Source organism: Protopterus annectens, chromosome 8.part1 (genome assembly GCF_019279795.1).
Source record: "Protopterus annectens isolate FY-2018-M chromosome 8.part1, PAN1.0, whole genome shotgun sequence".
Taxonomy (NCBI): domain Eukaryota; kingdom Metazoa; phylum Chordata; order Ceratodontiformes; family Protopteridae; genus Protopterus; species Protopterus annectens.
The window spans coordinates 350,714,364-350,733,974 of NC_056742.1; the positions used below are offsets into that span (position 1 = coordinate 350,714,364).

The following is a 19,611-nucleotide window of genomic DNA, read 5'->3' on the forward strand; positions in this document are numbered from 1 at the left end:
ACGAACCTGTTATCAGTTTGCCGTCCATTCCCTATTGCAATATTACTAGCTTATCATTTTTTTTAATTTAACATAAGCAATTTATTCCTCAAGGGTAACAGTCACTTTATTTGTAGATAAAACAATGAAATATAAAGTTGTTTCCTAGCAGCAACCTCTTCATTAGTTACAGATCTCTCTAATGTGGAATTATTTAGATGACTTCTACTTCACAGACATTGTGCGCATTTACTGATACTGGTGGACTGTAGAAGTTTGAGTAGACTTTTATGATGGAAATGTTTTGAACTGAGCAGTTTTGTAATTATTGTTTCACGTATTTTGTTTCATTGCAAACTGGAAAAATGTTCAAAACAAATTTAAAACTTGCTCTTAACAAGTATGCTGTATTACACAAGGAATATAATTGAATACAATAGGAAGGTGTATCAAAAACACACACATGTTTTGTGTGCAAGGGGTCTATGATCTGAAAAAAAGCCCAAAGGTAATCTTTATCCGCCACTGGCCAGATGTATTTTCTTTGAATGTGGGTTTCAGTGCTGCTTCAATGAATGTGAGTTTCAAGGGGAGAAAGTCTATTTTCATAGAGAAACTGTATTGCTTTGTTTAGCAGATGTCTATTAGTGTTTGTGCTATAAAATGTAAAATAAAAGTGTAAAATAAAAGTTTTAAATGAAATCCAAATAATCACTGTAGAAGTATATCAGTATGCACGTTACAGTGTTTATGGTAAATAATGAGAAATAGCCAAGTAATGGGACACTGGAGTGGCTGCAGGAAGAGGGCTGTGTATGGGTGGGCCCCATTTGACCATGACTTTGTGAGGAAGCTCAAAGATAGCCCTGGGCAGCACAAACTCTAGTTATGCCACAGATCAGCAGGTCATGGAGAATGACTTTTGGAAGTCCTAGCAAACTATAAAATTCTTTTGATAAGATTAGAATACTGCCTACCAGTAATGCCCTACTTTTATCACAAAACCCACATACTGCAAGTCACTAAAAAAATCCTAAGTTTAATCACCTTCTCCCTTCCCAGTGAATATCTCTGCTACACATTTAAAAAAAAATGGTAACCATTTACTAAAGGGGTCGGGGGGGGGGGTCATATTTTGGTTGTCTGTTCTTCAGTTTGCGTTTGAAAGTTGATATCTCAATTCCATTGGAGTGAGTGCGGGTACATGATTATGTAAGCAAATTTTACATTTATCAGCATACAGATTTGTACCGATTTTTCATGGGCCTTTGTCCAGATTTTTGATGTATCCAGGTTGAGAGGTATGCATGCCAGGTGTAAATTGATTCCCCTTACCAATTGTGTGTTCATTTATAATGAAAACCCTTGATAGTGAGTTTGTAAGAATGAAACTGATTTGGGCTAACTGCAATTTATTAAAAAAGCATTTAATTGTACACTTATATCTTCCTTTAAGGCAGCTAAAATGCAGTTCTCGCTTCTGATATTCAAACATGTAGTTTCCATCAAGTTTCCACAGCATCACCTGCACTGTTTTACAGGTATCAAAGATGCCATGCAAAGGCCTAGCATCTCTACTAAGTCATTTGTGACCGATGGCTTATACTTCATAAACCTGGAAAGGCAGCTTCAAGCAACTTCTGTTATTCCAAACTATTATTTAGAAGATCTTATACAATTACATGGATAAAGGGAAACCTTTCCTGGCCATAAAAAATAATGATCAGTTTGTTTATTCAGTGCTGCTATATGATCAACCCCTAGTATTCATATAAAGATGCCTTGTTATGTAGAAAGGAGTTCTACTACAGCTGAATTTCTGCTTTACAGCACTTCACTAATCTCAGTTAGAGACAGACATTCTCAGGATGTAAACATCTCTGTAAATACTGTACAACTTTTTTTCTTTTTTTAAAGTCATCTAATATAAATATTTTTTTTGGTGAAAAAAGTTATGTGCAGTGAAAACTAATGTGTTCTCACCCCAATGACATGCAAACTGAGACAAACTTTTATCAGAAAGGCAAAGGCAAAAAGAAAGCAGGACCTTTATGATTTGTGACAGAAATGAAGACTGAAAAGTCTAGTGGTTGGTACAGATGGTTATGGTTGTGAGGTGTAGTTCCTGTGGTACATGTTTTGACTTTCTTAGCCCTCATTTGCCTACTGCAAGTCATTTATCCCGACACTGCTCCCAGGTCACCCTTGAAAAGGGACTGTTGGTCCAGTGGGCCTATCAGAATAACAAATGGGTATTGTTCTTATTATAATTATCATCACCATCATTAAATACGTAAGATGATATTATACGGAGAAAAAATTAAAACAAAACAAAAGTGAACTGGAAGGTAAAGAATACAATGAGAAACCCATCGTACAAATCCACAAACTTATTGTCAACTTTAATTTAGCATTGTTATCCTTAACCAAGGACTTAATCAGAACTAAAGTTAAAAGCACGAGAGTCACATTTATTTATATATATATATATATATATATACATATCTATCTATATATATATATATATATATATATATATATATATATATATATATATATATCAAAAACAAATGAGCAACTGCCAACAGAAACAGTGCGCTAATAAAATCTTACACCAATCAGAATATATATATATATATATATATATATATATATATATATATATATATATATATATATATATATATATATAAAATCTTTTTTGCTTTGGTGTATGCTACTTTTTTTTTAGGGAGAAAATTAAATAACAGAAGAACTTTACGCTGCAGGACGGAGTTTTTTTCCTACCATGGCATAGTCTAAAAATGGGTGGTAACTTCACTAGTGAGCTCTCTCTCCTAACTGAAACAGACAAATATTCCAGAAAAAGTGAAATAAGATTACCTCCTTTGACTTCATTTCTTGTGTTATTTTGCCTTTGGCCTCTAAATACTGGGATCGTAACACCTTCCAGCTGTTGAAAAATACATAAAACACATGAAACAAAACAAATATAAGCATACTCAAAATAAAATGCAGTCAAAAATAAATGAATAACTCAAAGTACAGGTTATGTATGATATTATGCTAGACATTTCTTTTTTCTGCATCACTTACATATTTTCAATAAAGTACTCAACTCCATAGTCCTTCATAACAATCACTTAAAGGTTATAAAGAAATAAAATCTTAGAAAAGCAGCCACTTCCTGAAAGAGCAGATACAGCCCTCCACCTATTATGTAAATATGCAATTAACAGATTTACACAACCCATTTTTCCCCTTTTTACACAGGGTGGGAATGGGACACTGTAATATCAATGCTACTCACTTGTTGAGATCAGGATAAATTAAAATCCAAAGATCAGACATCTCAGTCTAGTCTGATTTGTTGAACTCAGGATAAATTAAAATTGCAGTAAGCCACGGTGGTACAGTGGTAGCGTTGTTGCCTCACAGCAAGAGGTTCTCATGTTCGATTCTCAGCTGGAGTGCCTTCTGTGTGGAGTCTGCATGTCCTCCCCGTGGTCGAATGGCCTCCGAAAGACATGTGTGAATGGGTGTGCCTTCGCTGAAGGTTGGGCATCGGGCTGGCAACTCGGCACCATAAAAATCTACTGCCAATCATAAGTGGACCGGAGTTCCACTGTGGCGACCCCTAACCGGGAAAAGCAGAAAAAGACAAACAGGATAAATTAAAATTGCAACTAAGGAAAGATGTAAAACTCAAAGACAACTGAAAGTTAACCAGGAAAAGACATGTTGAATTAAAGCTACTTTTGTTCAAGGTAGATATAAGGTGACTGGAAAAAAGTAGTATAAATACAGAAGGACAACAAAATTAAATACAATAAATTGGCAGCAATACAATAAATATGCATGTATATACAAAATTCATGTTCACACAGCAAACTTCAGTTATGTACTTACAAATGAATTAAAATTCAAAGACGCACAGCTTAAACATCTGTACTATAATAAACACAGTATTCCACAACGAGATATAAAGCCGCAACAGATGACGATACAGAATTATATAACAAATAAAGTCCAACAAGACAGAAAAAAAGAGCAAATGCAAGCCAAAAGAAACGGGTAAAACTACAGAACAACACGTGTAAAAGGACAGGAAGATTTATTTTGTCCTGAAGGAAATGCCAATATAATGGTGATACATAAGGCTGTTGCTAAGGGTAAGTCCATGAAATATACTGGCAAAATGTTTAATGCAGGAACTTGTGAAGTACTTTACTTGGGCTACAATGACTATGATACTTCAAAGTAGAATATCAGCCAGGAGAAGTGAGCTTAAAAAAAAAATCACACAGCAGGAAAATACTTTGGGGAGACAGCAACAGCAAAAGTGAACCAAAAACTCCATCTGCAGATCCACAGACAGTAATGATCCCAACCTTTTACCTCTACTATCAGGGACAGCTCCAGACACTTTTTTTAATATTAGTACTATTAACTTGAGAAGATGACAGAATAAGAGAATGTGAATTAATATGCATTTTCTGAAGTAAAAGTAGTCAATAGTGACAATAATTCAAGTTAAAAAAATGCAATCCATAAACCTTTCTTCCAAAACTGCTAGTTTAAAAGGTATTAGAAGGACGCTAGACAGGGATTACCATCATCTGTGCAAAGCCAGCAACATCACTGAATAATCCTGGAACACTGATATGGAAGAGTTGAAACTTGCATCCCTGAAAGTAAAAAAGAGCAAAAAACACAGAATCCTGTTACTTCCTACTCTCCTAGACACAGGAACATGTACCCTGGGTTCTGTGCGTGTGTGGGAGTAAAAGTCCAGTGGTTTTCTGTTTTGGACTTTTGAGGATGCAGGTTTTGGGCCTTCTATTTCAACATTCCAAGAATTGACATTGCTGGTTTCTCGCAGGTGATGGTAAGCCTGTAGACAGACTGCAGCTAGAGTAAGCTCTGGTGGACTCAAAGGACAGAGAGAAGATCAAGCTAGACAAAAAGATACAAAGGAGGTTTACCAAGGTAATAAAGGAAATGGAATGCAAGGAATGAAGAAATGTTAGAGAGCTAATCTGTTGTCATACAAGGACGAGCATGAAACACAAGCTATAATATGGTTTCACAAGACATTTATGGGACACAAAAAGACACAGAATGGAGGCATGATGTACTCACTTAAGGGTATGCAGTCTGACCAAGATGTGATAAGCTGTAAAAAACTACAATTTATTTTAATTAAAACTGTAGTAAAGAAATGTGAAATGCTAAACAAAGCCCAAGATAGTTTTTTTCATTAAAACATGAAATGTGGCAAGTTGCACAACACATATATTTTTATGTAGGAATACTGTAGAGCAGTGAAAATGAAACTAATTCTCTCACACGCATTCACAGGGGAGCTTAGAACTGTTAGACTGAAGCTTCCTGTCAAAAGTTGGGCTACCATATATAGGGTAAGACCTTTCTGGTTAATTAAGCAATCTCACCTTGAATTAAGTTACTTGGATTTAAGATTTTTAAACCAGCAGAAAGTAAAGGGACAGGGCATTTTTTACCTAATGCAGAGTGAAGATGATTTATCTAAAAGGACTCGTGGAATAACTCCCAGAGCTGCCTCATTCCAGGGCACACCTCAAGTTTCTTCAAGTAAAGGGACTTGTTCTTTTGAAAATAATTTCAGTAGTTGATCCAGTCAGGCAGCCCTTTCCTCTTGGAGTGTCTGATGGACTTTTGACAAGCCAGAGAGAAGTAAAGGAAATCTTTACATGGACAACTGCTGAGAAGAGAGACACTGCTTTTCACAGTCAATGAGCTCATACATGTAACTTTTGACTGAGTGTCTTCTGCTACTGCTAAATATTTACAGCGCCATTCAGTCTGTGGTAGAACCAAATACCTGTTACATACTACATTTCCTATGCCATCTTTTTCTTCAAAATGTATTTTACATTCCTCAGTGCAGTCATACATTTTTTGTATATTTCAATTTTCAAAAGTGTGTTGCCTACCTTCTTTAGAAAAAAAGCAAATTATTCTTCTATCTCAAAATCTTGCAGCTGGTTGTTTAATGATGTACACAAAAACAAGTGCACAAAACTGGTACATTATAATTACTGTTATCCACCATTTCATAACTTACAAGTATAACTGATTCATTTAACGGTATATAATAATTGTGATCTTGCTGTGTCATACAGGTCTGGCAGCTAGCATTGATTTACAATAAAGGTAAGAACGATTTGTGGCACTCAAAAAGGAGTAGTATCAGCCCCCCAGTGGAAATACTACTTATGCATTCAAAGTATTTATTTATTATTTAATTTATGACCTTGGAATTATCCAGGTAGGGTGGTTGGCTGACAGACTTATTTTCAGCCATGACACAGGTCAACTGGCAGACAGTTCACATACAGTTAAGATAATGCATAAATAAAAACAATAGAATAAACTTAAGTTGTAGTACAATGGTTTCAACTTGCAATATTCAGTGTGGTTTAACAATTTGTTTGTAGAAAGGCTTAATTATGTAATATAAAACTTAACTATATAACTACGATCCTGAAGAGAAAAAGCTATTAAATAGAGACAGCGAATTTTGATGAATGTTATATGGGTTAATGTGGCATGGTTGTATTTAGCATTTGATCCATACCATTTAGTAGAATACTGTGGAAATACATAGATGAGCTTAGCCATTAACTTTAAAGCAAGTGCAGGCACATTCTTTTAGAATGTTTTATTTTAGTGTGTGCTTCTTCACTTCTAACATTCGTTGCTAGACTGTTCCAGACATCTGGCTTAAATTTTGATTAGGCTTTTTTCTCTAGTGGAGGTTTTAAATTTAGATCTGATAAGGGATAATATATTCCCATGTCATCTATTACTGTGCAATTATATTGTTTAATAAGCAGTTTACTTTTAATAGGTCAACATGGTTCGAGCTAAAGAATTTTAAACTGTAAGCTAAGGAGGAAAGTAATCCAAAATGTTATTGGGAGCCAATAAAGATAAAAGCAATTAGCAGTGATGGGCTGGACTGCCTGCCAGAATGACAAAAGTACAGATTTTGCAGGTGGCAATCTGTAACTTTTGTGTACTGGATATGGAGTGGACTGTTGTTAGTGGAAGGCCATATTCTAATTTCTGAATTAAGACATTTACAGCTACAGTTTGTTGTGTAGAGTAAGAAAAGCAAGTGTGAAACTTTGTAGCAGAGTTTAACTGTGATAGGATTTTGCTGATGACTATTGGCTGTGTGTTTATTAAATGTTGGGGGACTGGACAAAGGTCATGCTTGGGTATCTCAGTTCAGAGACTACTGGAGTGGTGTTAGCTCAGTTATTTGTAATTAGTAACTGGGGGGGGGGGTGAGAATTTTTGAAGAGTGCCAGATAAACGGTTAGATTTACAGATATCTATTAACAGTCTGCTGTTATCCAGTTGTAAAGAGACGTGAAGCTGTTTTGCAGTTCATTTCGTAATGAAATAGGGTGTTTACTAGATGTTAAGAGAAGCAGGTTATTATCACATGGGACTATCTTTCTGTTAGGCAAGTAAAGTCTTTGGTGCCAATATACACTTGATAAGATAGCAAAATCAATGGATTAAGGCTGAAGTGGGGGAAAGTTCTGGGAGACCACTGTTCTCAACTTTACTCTTCATTTGTTCATTGTGATTCTCATTGCAGTATGGTTGGTACTGGCCATAGTCCACTGGTGGTGTCTATGAGCCAGCTTAGAAGCATAACACCCCTGTGTAACTGACAATATAGTACTTTACATTGCCATGGAATAAGACAGAAAATACTGTAAGGTAACCAGTTTTAAACAATAACACTTGTAATGACAGTTATAAGGACTATCTGTGAAAATCTATGCATGGCAAGAATGCCTATGCCAAAAGTGAAATATAAGTGCATACAGATGAGAGTTTAATTCTCCTGATGCATTTTCTTTGCAATGTGAACAAAACTACCTGAAAAATACAAGCATATCTTAGCAATATCAGACGCCTTCTGCGCAGAAAAAATGTAAAGGAATCTCAATCTTCTGTGTTCTACAAATACACAAGTCGTCTCACCTTCAAGTTCCCTAGCTACATGGTTACCTTGTTATGGTGTACACTCATGCCTCAGAGCACGGTGAAGATGCAAATGAGGTGTGAACTCATTAGAACTGCTGAATCCCAATCTTTTGGATTTGTGTAGCAGACGTAAACATAGTGTAGGTACTACTGCTGCTAATGGACTGCAACTGTGACCGTTTAGTGGGAGGGAGAAGGAATACACAATTCAGACTCTCTACCTGCAGTGGGTGTGTCAGCCAGAATATACTTACAAAGTGCAGAAGTAAGTGTAGCAAGCTTTGAAATGGAAGTGAACAGCTCACATTTCTTATTTTCAGTGCACCAATAGCCAACCCCTACTTCCTTAATGAAAAATGTACTTTGCTGTCAGGTAATATGTCATACATTTTAAGACAATGATAAAAAATGCCCTGTAGACGGCACGTGTGAAAGTACAGCAGTCATAAGAGAAGAATGAACACAATATAAAGAGAAAACAGAGTTGCACTGGTGCAAACAATACTCAATTGACTGTGTGATCATTCATTGCACTAAATATGTAAGCAAAACATGTACAAATAACTGAGAATGTACAAGCGTTATATGTCTTTCTAATACTGTAGTGGAAATGGGGCTTGCTTGTATGCCCAATAATTTGCATTTCTGTTGCAAAGCTGTTTCTAAGACACCCTTACTGTGTTCTGTAGGTTCACTGGTGGACAGTTCAAATCCAGACTTGTGTAAAAATCTGTAATGCGTGCTAAAAACTGTTTTGTAATGTTATGCATGTTTTTTTTATATTAATATTTGTGCTGTGCTCGGCTTAGTGTAAACATGGTGAAACGGATAAATCAGGTAATTTCATGTAATGCACTTCTAGGATAAAGACTGCATAAATTACACCTGTGAATTACGTGTATGTGTGTGTTTAGCGATCAACCGCACAGTATATACTACCTGTAGATCATGGCTCAAGTCCCACATTTGTCTTTTAAGGATGAAAGTACAGTTGTGTACACTTACCATAAATGCAGATGTTCGAGTGTATTCACTGTTGCAGTTATCACATTTGGGTTATCTGCTTACAGTAGCCTTCAGTCGGCCTGATTATCAAAGTCTTGGGTCCTGCGTCAGTTATTGTCTCATCTTCCATGACATCAGGTAGTCAGGGGTATAAAGCATGCAGCTGACGCCATTACATCAGTTTTTCTTGCCCCAGATGTCAGGTGCCCCCCTAATGGGAAGCAATTAAATATATATATATATATATATATATATATATATATATATATATATATATATATATATATATACACATCTATATATATATATACATCTATATATATATATATATATATATATATATATATATATATATACACACACACACACATATATATATATATATATATATATATATACATACACACATATATTATATATATATATATATATATATATATATATATATATATATATATATATATATACACACAAAGTTATACCTCCAACAAAAAAGCAAATACACCAAAAAGCTTTTAAGCATAGTAAGTGAGAGTAGAGGTATAGCCAAAAGAAGTCAGGGGGCTGGAGGGAGGGTAACCAGGACTGCAACAGTGAATACACTCGAATATCTACATTTATGGTGAGTATAAACAACTGCACTATGTTCTTCGTGTTTCACTGCCGCAGTCATCACATTTGGGTAGATTCCCAAAGCTAAGGATGGGAGGAGGAATTTAGATAGCATCAGGACCAGATAAAAGGCTCTGCAAGACTGCAGTGGCAACGCCAGCTCGGGATTTAGAGAAAATTGGTAGATGGTAATTCTTGGTGAAAGTATGTACAGAACTCCAGGTAGCAGCTTCTAGGATGTCCCTGGTAGGGACACCTCTGAGAAAGGCTGTAGAGGTAGGATGCAGCCCTGGTTGAATAGGGTCTAATCCCCTGTGGGATAGGTTTTCCATGGTGCTTATCACAGAAATGAATGCAATGGCCTATCCATTTAGAAATGGTTTGCTTTGAAATAGCCTTCCCCTCTGTCCCTACAGCAAATGCCACCAGAAATTGTTCAGATTTCCTTAGAGGTTTAGTCCTGTCCAAGTAAAATCTAAGTTGTCTGTGCACATCTAAGGAGTGCAGTATTTGTTCCCCTTTGTTCTGTGGTTTAGAAAATAAGATTGGCAAATGAATGGACTGATTAAGAGCCACACTGGATACCACCTTGGGCATGAAGGAGGGATTGGTCCTGAGGAACACCCTATCTGCATGAAAGATGATGAAAGGCTCCAATGCCAAAGGGCCTGTAATTCAGATACCCTTCTTGCTGAAGTGATTGCTAAAAGGAAGGCTGTTTTCCAAGAAAGGAATTTTAACTCTGCACTTGCATCTGGCTCAAAAGGAGGAAGAGTAAGTTTTTCCAATACAAAGTTAAGGTCCCAGGCTGGAGTTAGGGCTCTCCTGGGTGGTCATAAGTTTTTGGCCCCTCTGAGGAATACCCTCCTTATGGAAAATCAAAAACTGCTATACTGCCATAAGGGCCAACCCACTCACCAGCAGCAGAAGTCAACAGCAACAGAAAGCAGTCTTCCCATGACACATATCAATATTTGCAGTGCAGGCAGGCTCTCAAGTAGAGTAAGTTTTTTCCACACACAATTGAGATCCTGCTAGAGTAGGAGCTCCACACGTGGGGGTCTTATATTCTTTGCCCCTCTAAGAAACTGCTTGAACAAGGATGAAAAAAAGGAAGGTGGGTCATCATAGTGAGCTGAAATTGCTGCAGCATGAATCTTTATGAAAGAAAGGACAAACCCTTGTCCAATAATTCAGTAAGATATTGAAGAGCCACACTCAAATTAGGCTCCCATAATTTAAAACTTGAAGTTTGAGGAAGTTGAGACCCGCTAACACAATACACAAGATAGTGAGATGAAATTGATGAAGAAGCAGACTGCTGACTGACAACAGATGACATATCAGAGACAGAAGAGATGAGAAAAGGGAGGTAAAGGCTTTGGAGGATTAGTAGTAGTGGTCCAGAGTAGTAGGCCGAGGTGAGCTGCCAGCATCATCAATCTCTTCAAATGTATCCTTGGCTCCTTTGTCCTTACCTTTGGAAACTAAGAGGTAAGAGGTAGAAGGCATAAACATGAAGAGAGAAGAAACTTACAGATGAAAAGATTTTCAAGCCAAGCTGTGTGATCCCCTTTTGTTGTGCACTTTTTTGCGGTGGTTGGTAGTGGAGAGAACGAAGGAGAACTTAACGTCTGGATGTCTGGACGACACTGTTTTTTGAGTACATTGAGATCATCCAGTTTCCTTTGTGGGGATCCATGATTTGTCTGTCTAACACAGATGCTAAGGCTCTCTGCTCCTCCTGGTGAAACCCTTGCCTGAGTTAGTGCTAGTAAAGCCCAGTCTCCCATAAAATCATTGCTTGCCTGCATCTTGTCTTAGAGCTCCCCAAGCAGCAATGTCCGGAGTCATCAATCTGAATCTCTTCTGCCTCTGGATCAGAGGTCTTGAAGTTCGGGTGTGACTGTTCATTCTGAGCCCACCACAAAAATTTCTTTGACCATCCAATATTGAAGCGTAATGAAATCCTGAAAAATGGCAAGCAGTGCTTGAATATTACATTTTCCAGATACCACTTCCCTAATCCATGCAGTTCATTGGCCAGCACCAGAATACAAGATGCCATGAACCCCCAACTCCTGAACCCTGCCGGATCAGTCAGCACCTAATGCCTGAAGGACTGTGGATGGAGAAATGGAGACTCTTGCTGCAATTGTTTTGAAAAAAGCCATCAGGGCTCTTTATCTGGCCTTGTATTCAGTCTCACACCCAGAGCCAGAGGGTACTAGACTGGACTTTATTTCTTGACTTGAATAATCTGTAGCACCTCTAGGCACTGTTATTAATTGCCATAACACTAGAAGGTCTTCCCTTTCTTGGAGCTTTTCTGAAGCAGCTTCCCCCAATTAAGGATATTTTAGATTTGAGAATCTTGAATTTGAATTTTGAACTGAGCCTGGAGCCAGATGAGAATACCTGGTCACAATAATAATGTAGAGAAAGGGCAAGATAAATTAAAGGCAGTGAGAAGCAGAAACTCCAGCATGCAGATATTACGCACAATTTATAGGCCAGCCCAAGCAGTGATTGTAAGGTATCTAAAGTTACCATCCAGTGACCTTATCTAAGTTGAGCAGAAAGTTGTAAAGTTGTAATAAATGTAGCAGAAACTTGTTGATAAAGCTGCATCCGAGTTGAGATAACAAAAAATCCAATTGTGTTCCCCTTTTTGGTACAGGAATCCACAGCAGGAATCCTAGGAGAAGTCTTTTTCTGATACAGGGACCAAGAATGTACTCTGTAAACTTGCCTGTAAACTTCCTTGCTTGAATCTTTTGTGTGAGCCTCTTTTCTTGTACTTGAAGAGGGGCTTTGTATGGAAATAAAATCTGTAACCGCGGTGAAAAAAATCGCAGAATGATTGTCATGAGTAATTAAATCCCCCCATAATGAAAAAGAGACAGTCTTCCTCCAATTTTCTTTCCTCCCACTCTTCCTCCAAAGCAGCTGCTGCCCAAAGCTGGCTCTCAAAACAGGTCTAGTTAAAGGGGTGGAAAAGACCTGAACCCCTCCCCCTGACCCTCAACTCCTCCACTCCTGTTCTAGGAGAACCCTTGAGAGCTGCCCAGCCACCTTACCGCCTGCCCCTACCGACCTAAACTAGACCCTAAATAGGCAGACCCCACCTACCCAGGACACATCTCTACTAAACCGGAGGCTGGAGGCTGCAAATCTTTAAAAAGTTCAGTTAGAGTAGACTTAGCTCTCTCTTTTTTTCTTTAAAACTGCTTCCAACTTCACGAACCAAACAACAACACACATCAGATAAAGGAAATCCAAAATCCTTGTCTTAACATGCCATGCTCAGCTATTTCACCCAACCAGGCATGCTGGCGGTTGAACAGTGTACTGGTAGCAGCCACTCGGAGGAGCCCCTGTACAGCATCAAAACCACATTGCAAAGAATGCTTACCCACTTGTTCCTCTTTACTCAATACCTTCCGCCAAAGCATCCCACCTTTAGATTCAATTGTGAAGGAGATAATTCTGATATTTTAGCATGTGGAAACTGAATTCAAAAACTCTCATGGCTAGAGTGTGGAAGAAGTATACACTTTTTTCCCCACCTGTCCAAAGCCCTTGCCTCTTTATCAGCACAGGAGGAATAGCTAAAGGCCTATGCTGGGGTAAAAAGAACTCCTAAGAACTCCTTCCTTCCTGGAGGTAAGTGGAACCTGGTAGGCCTTCCCATTTTAAATCCTCTCCTCAAAAGACGAAAAGTTCTGAAATCATCCAACTCAGGTGGAGCTGTAGTAGTCAGAATCCCAAATCAGCCAATAAAATAAGTAGAAACTCCTGCAAATCTTCCACAGAAGATGAAGCCTCTGAACACTGGTTCAAAACTATCAATCAGGCGGGGCATAGGGCTCTTATCAAATCATTATGCATCCATCACATTTTGTAATAAAAATCTTTTGCCATTTTATATGTTTCAGGGACCAGTAGGGCCTGACTAGAGGAGGCCTGAGGCTGAAGGAGGCTGAACTCTCAATGAAGTTTTTCAGGCCTGGGAAGAGGAGGGACTAACTACTTGGAGGAGAAGGAAGAACAGTCACCTGAAGCCCTCAGCAGCCTGGCCTACCTCCTGAGAGGCACATCCTGTAAAGTGTAATCTGAGCCTGGGCACCAATGAAAAACTCCTCCTGAAAAAACCTCCACTCCACTCTTCTAAAGACCGGACCGTCCGGGACTGCGGCGGTCTCAACCCCTTTCACTGTTTTTTCCTTTGCGCTTGGCGAGCCGGGCGCGGGCGGAACATCGGCGGAATTTTTACGCCTTCCCAAACACCCAACAACCTACAGTCTAACCTCCTCCTAATAGTGCGCTTGTTAAAAAACCTAGCACAAGGAGCAACAAAACCAACCGCGTCAGGCCCTAAACAAAACAAGGTATACAGGTATGATATAATCCCTATGAGGTATCTGTTTCCACAAGAAATACAGTTATTCTCACTGGCAGCAATGGAAGACGAAGAACATCTGCTTGAGCAGTGGATGAGAGAAGAGGGATGGTTCTGTGTTGTAATGAGTTGAAATGGCTGAGGCGTGAATTTTGATGAAGGAAAAAGAAAGGCCCTTGTGAAGCATCTCAGTTAAGTATTGAAGAATCTGAGGTAAACTGGGCGCTGCCGTGCCCATCCCTTGAGTTTGGTTCCAGACACAGAATCTTTTCCATTTTTCAGCATAAGATTTTCTAGTACTAGGCCTCCTTGCCTCCAAAATGACATCCAACACTTGTTTACTGAGGGATAGTAATGGAGAGATTAGGTAATTAGCCAGGCTGCCAGGTTCACGGTTTGAAGCTGAGGGTGCAGAATCTGGCTCTTCTGCTGGGAAAGCAGGGTAGGGGTCTGAGGCAGATGCCATGGAGCCAGCAGTGACAAACTGCGCAAGAGGGGGTACCAGTGTTGGCGTGGCGAGTCTGGTGCAACCAGTATCTTCCTTGGTTTGTCCTGTTTGATCTTTAGTAGTACTTTGGAGAGGAGAGGCAGAGGAGGAAAGGCATAAACTGATAGATTTTTCCAGCTTAAGGACAGTGCATCCACTTTCCAAGCTTGTTTGTTGGGAGTCTTTGTGCAGAATTTGTACAGTTGGTAGTTCTGGGGGGAGGCAAACAGGTCTATATCTGGGCTCCCCCATTTGTTTATCAAAATGTTGAAAGTCTTTGGTTCCATTTTCCACTCATGTTCATCAATGAGATTTCTGCTTAGTTCGTCTGTCAGTGTATTTCATTTTCCTGGCAGGAATTAAGCCTGTAGATGCACTTGGTAGCTCAAGGCTGTGTCCCACAGAGCCATGGCTAGTCTGCATATAGGGTAAGAATGGGTACCCCCTGCTTGTTTATGTACCACATAACAGTGGTGCTGTCTTTACCATTCATTGTCCTGGAAGAATGTGGTCCTTGAAGGCTGTCAGAGCATTCTGTACAGCTAACATTTCTTTTTGATTGATATGCAGGTGCATTTGACTTGGGTTCCATTTGCCCTGAATGCACTTCACTACCAGGTGAGCCCCCATGCATAGTCTGATGCATCTGTTGTTAGGGTTTGTGCGGCAGGAGGTAGAGTGAATGGTAGACCCTTGTTTGTTGGCAGGCCTCTGCCCACCAAAGGAACTCTGTAGGCAAGGTATGGTAGGAATCATTGTTTCTAGATCCTGAGAATGTTGACACCATAGGTTTTTTAGATACCATTGTAGTTTCCTGATATGCAGTCTTGCATATGGAATTAGAAGAATGCAGGAGGCCATGAACCCCAAGGCTTCCAGTATTTTCCTTGCAGATAGCAGGGTTTTTGTGGCCATTAGTTTGAAGTACGTTGTCAAATGAATTTGTTTCCCTGGCGTGAGGAAAGCCACCTGGGAAGTTGTGCTCAAGCTTGCACCCAGGAATATAATTTGTTGATAAGGTACCAGATGTGATTTCTTTTTGTTTATGGTGTACCTCAGACAAGTTAGCACCTTCTGTACAAATGCCAGATTATTCAAAAGTATGTCCAGGCTTTCTGCCTGAATTAGACTGTCATCCAGGTATGGGTATATTTAAATATTTCTTTGCCTGCAAAATGCAATGACTAGAGCTAGGCACTTTGCCAATACCCTGGGCGCAGTAGATAAGCCAAAGGGCAATGCAAAGAACTGATAGTGCATGTAGCCTGCTTTGAAGCATAGGTATCTTCTGCAAGATTCTCTGATTGGGATGTGCAGGTAGGCTTCCTTTAAATCCAGTGTTGACAACCAGGCATCTTTGCCTAGCATAGTAAGTAACTGGTGAAGAGTTAGCATCTTGAATTTTGGAATCACCAAAAAGGTATTTAAGATGAAAAGGTCCAGGATAGTACGCCATGAGTTGTCTTTTCTACCAGAAAAAGTCTTGAGTAGAAACCTTATCCTTTTTCCTCTTCTGGTACAGTTTGAATAGCCTTTATGCTTAAGTGAGAGAGTACTTGCTTTTGAGCCTCTGCCCACTGATTTGGGGGTAGATCTGGCCAACCGTTTGGGATTGGTAATGTGTGGAAGTGAAATCTGTATCCTTGGGAAACTATATTTAAAACCCATTTGTCCTGGGTAATGAATTCCCAGGTTTTTGCTTGCAGAGCAATCTTTCCCCCTAAAGGAGCAGTCAGTTAAGAAGTGCTTGGAAGTTTTAAAGTTAAGTCATTGAGACAGTTTAACATAGGGGGGAGTCTTACTAGTTCCTGATTTGGAAGTGCGAGCCCCCCCACTGCTTAGTCCTGTGCATACCCTGGGACTGAAGCCTGGGTGATCTGCTAGTTCTGGGTTTTGACTGAGAAGGCCTGTAAGAGGCATGAAAAGACCAATTCTTAGAGGGTCAATGCCTACTAAACCTTGGAGGTTGTACTTGTAGGAAATCTTTAACAGTTTGCATAGATTTAGCTTTTTCCTCCATCTTTTTAAGAACAACTTCTGCTTTGTTGCCAAACAGGTGGTCCTGATTTAAGGGGGCATCCAGCAATTTAGCTTTAACATGATCTGGCAAAGATTGCTTCTGAAGCCAAGCATGCCTTCTAAGTACAGACCCAGTGACAGCAGCCCTGCAAGATGCCTCTAGTGAATCAAAACCACATTGCAAAGTATGCTTTCCAACCTGTTCAGCAGAAAGAATTAAATCCTGTAAATCCTTATTTTCAGCACAGTCAGGAATCATTTTCTTTTTAAGCAATCCAATAATATGCTGCTCATACTTTAACGTATGAAACTGGTAAGGCCCTAATGGCCAAAGTTGCAGAACTGTATACCTTCTTACCCCATCTACCCAGCTCCCTGGAGTCTCTAACAGAGGGGGTAGGATTTTTGGCAGTAGTAGCCTTAATCCCCTTGGGTCCCTGTGAAATGGTCTCAGGATCCGCAGTAGGATTTATAAAAAGGAACTTGTGAGAGTCAGGGACCCTGTAATATCTATCAGGTTTTCTGGGAGCAGGAGGTAAAGAGTCAGGGGCCAAACTAGATTCGGAAAAGGCATCATCAACAATGTCTAGTACAAAAGGGATAGCTAAAGGCCTGTGTTGGGACAGGAGTAAGAAATCTTCAAGTCGCTTTTTATAATCAGAGTAATCCTGGCTTTCCCAGTGAAAGTGATCCTTAAAAGTATGCAGGGTTTCACCAAGAGAGAAATCCTCTGGGGGGTGGGGGGTGGGATAGAGTCCTCTGCATCAGAATCCTCATAGGTAGATAAGGGTAAATCCTGGTCATCAGAAGAAACAGACATTTCAGAATCCTGGTCAGAAGTATCATAAGCAAATTCAGTCCTAGGTCTCTTAGAGGGGGAAGGTTGGCTTCCTCTGACTAACGGAATAAGGACTTCAGCCATTTTTATCATTTGTTTATTAGGCATACAGGCCTGATCATGTGGTCTGGTCGTCGGTTTTCTAGGCATGTTTCGGGTTTTAGGCCTTGAAGAAGAAGATGGTGTTGCTTTAATATGCAAGTCAGTAGGCCTGAATACACCCTCAGAAGCCGGTGCCTGCATAGCGGCTCCAAACCCATCCAAGGTAGAGACATCCACAGGTTCCATAGCTGAAGCATCTCGCGGCATACCAGACTCCAAATGGGTCTCAGTAGAGGCCTGTGAATCTGAAGTAGCGGGTATCAGAGGCTGTGAAAGCACCTCACTGAGTACTGGCGAACTGGCGACTGGCTTAGAAGCGTTGTCGACAACTTTGGAGCTAGGCGGCCTATCTCTGTCTTTATCTTTGCGTTTTTTCAAAATGTCAGTAGTCAGATAGCTTACCGAAGACATATCTGGATAATTAAACAGAGTACCAAAATATTTAGAAGCGTAAATATACTGACGACAAATAGTTTGTTGCTTAAATAAGGCACAAAACCGACAGCGAGGTACGTTGTGGTCAGAGCCTAGGCAAGGAATACAGTATGAATTAAAATCTTTGTGAGGTATTTGCTTTCCACAAGAAATACAATTACTGACTTTTACTGGCATTGGTTTAGAGCAAGAAAAAGTTTCCCCAACGGGGTACTTAGCTTTAGTTGAAGACTTCGAAAACGAAAATTTCAGGAGTTGGCCGACAGGCACTTGTGAACTGCTTCTGCTTCGGGCACCGCATGGCAAGAAAGACTGATGTAATGGCATCAGCTGCATGATTTATACCCCTGACTACCTGACATCATGGAAGATGAGACAGCAACCGACGCAGGACCCAAGACTTTGATAATCAGGCCGACTGAGGGCTATCTCAAGCAAATAACCCAAATGTGAGGACTGCAACAGTGAAACATGAAGAACATCCTAATAAACACTTCTTAGAAGGATAATGCAAGGTGAGCTTTGCCTGTCACATTTGCATATTACTTACCTTTGTGCAAACACAAGAAGGTGACAGTAGTCAACTTCGAAACAGATACATTGTTACATTTTTTTTTTTTACCATTGCACAAACACACTAAGCGGCAATGTACGACATACAACAATCTTCCAGAACACCTGCAGACAACAAGCAGACAGTAGATAATTTCAAAATGGATACATTGTTGTATCCTGTATGGTTTGCTACTGCGCAAACCCACTAAGCTATATTGGGTGGGGGTCAGCACACATACAGAGTAATGAAATTATACAGCTGCTACCCAATCGTTCCTGTGGCAGCAGTTGTACATTACAGTATAGAGGATCTTACTGATGTTTCACTTTACTTTATATAAAAATTAACAATAGAAAAATACTTAACACATAGGAATAACCATCTATTGCATGTGCACTGAGCATACACAGGATATAGCTATATTACTTGTGTAACTGTGGGCATCTGTACAATTATGGTTTTAGAATTACAGAGCCAGAGTGATGCTTGTCCACTCACTTTTATAAAATATGAAACAATATAAACATAATTATAAATAAGTATGTATAGCATTGACACTCATATGAATTATTGTGTGACTGAGGGTACACTGACAATTATGTTTCTGTAATTATAATTGTATTTTCTGGCCTTGGATGGACGTCAGACTTCAATGATACTCATACACATATGAACATATAAACCAGACAGTGTCAGGTCACTCACATACGCGGGTAACCCCTTACTCTGTCATGTGTATTTATATACAACTAATCAGCATATCTGATAATCACTTATTCTGTGGAAAGGATGAATAATCACCTATGTGGAAGAATTTGTTTTGTCTATGTTGCATAGGTCTGAACCCCACATTGTACAAATTAATTTTATCATTGTGTAAAGCCACAAAAAGTGCCAGGTCATATAATTTACACCCCCAATACATGTTAGCAAAGTTAAACTAACAGGTACAGCAGCATCCAAACTGAAAATTAATGCCAATTGTCACATTAGCCTTCTTAGTTCATAAACTGCTTTCATCTTTGTTTGGCACTCTTGCTCAATGCTTAACGTCACGCAAATTCAGTTGGAATGGTTGTTTAGACTGGTGTACTAGTATTAAACACAATGACACAAACTGTCAGGAA

The 19,611-nt window shown here is 39.3% G+C and overlaps 1 protein-coding gene across 5 annotated transcripts in view; it reads right to left on the reverse strand.

Moving 5' to 3' along the window:
* Positions 1–19,611, reverse strand: part of PDCD2L (programmed cell death 2 like) — a 226,769-nt gene that overhangs the window by 130,371 nt on the left and 76,787 nt on the right. For all 5 annotated transcript variants that reach the window (XM_044081924.1, XM_044081925.1, XM_044081923.1 and 2 more), the window contains one exon: positions 2,863–2,932. In XM_044081924.1, coding sequence (XP_043937859.1) covers positions 2,863–2,932 — 70 coding nt within the window. The remainder of the gene's footprint in view (positions 1–2,862; positions 2,933–19,611) is intronic.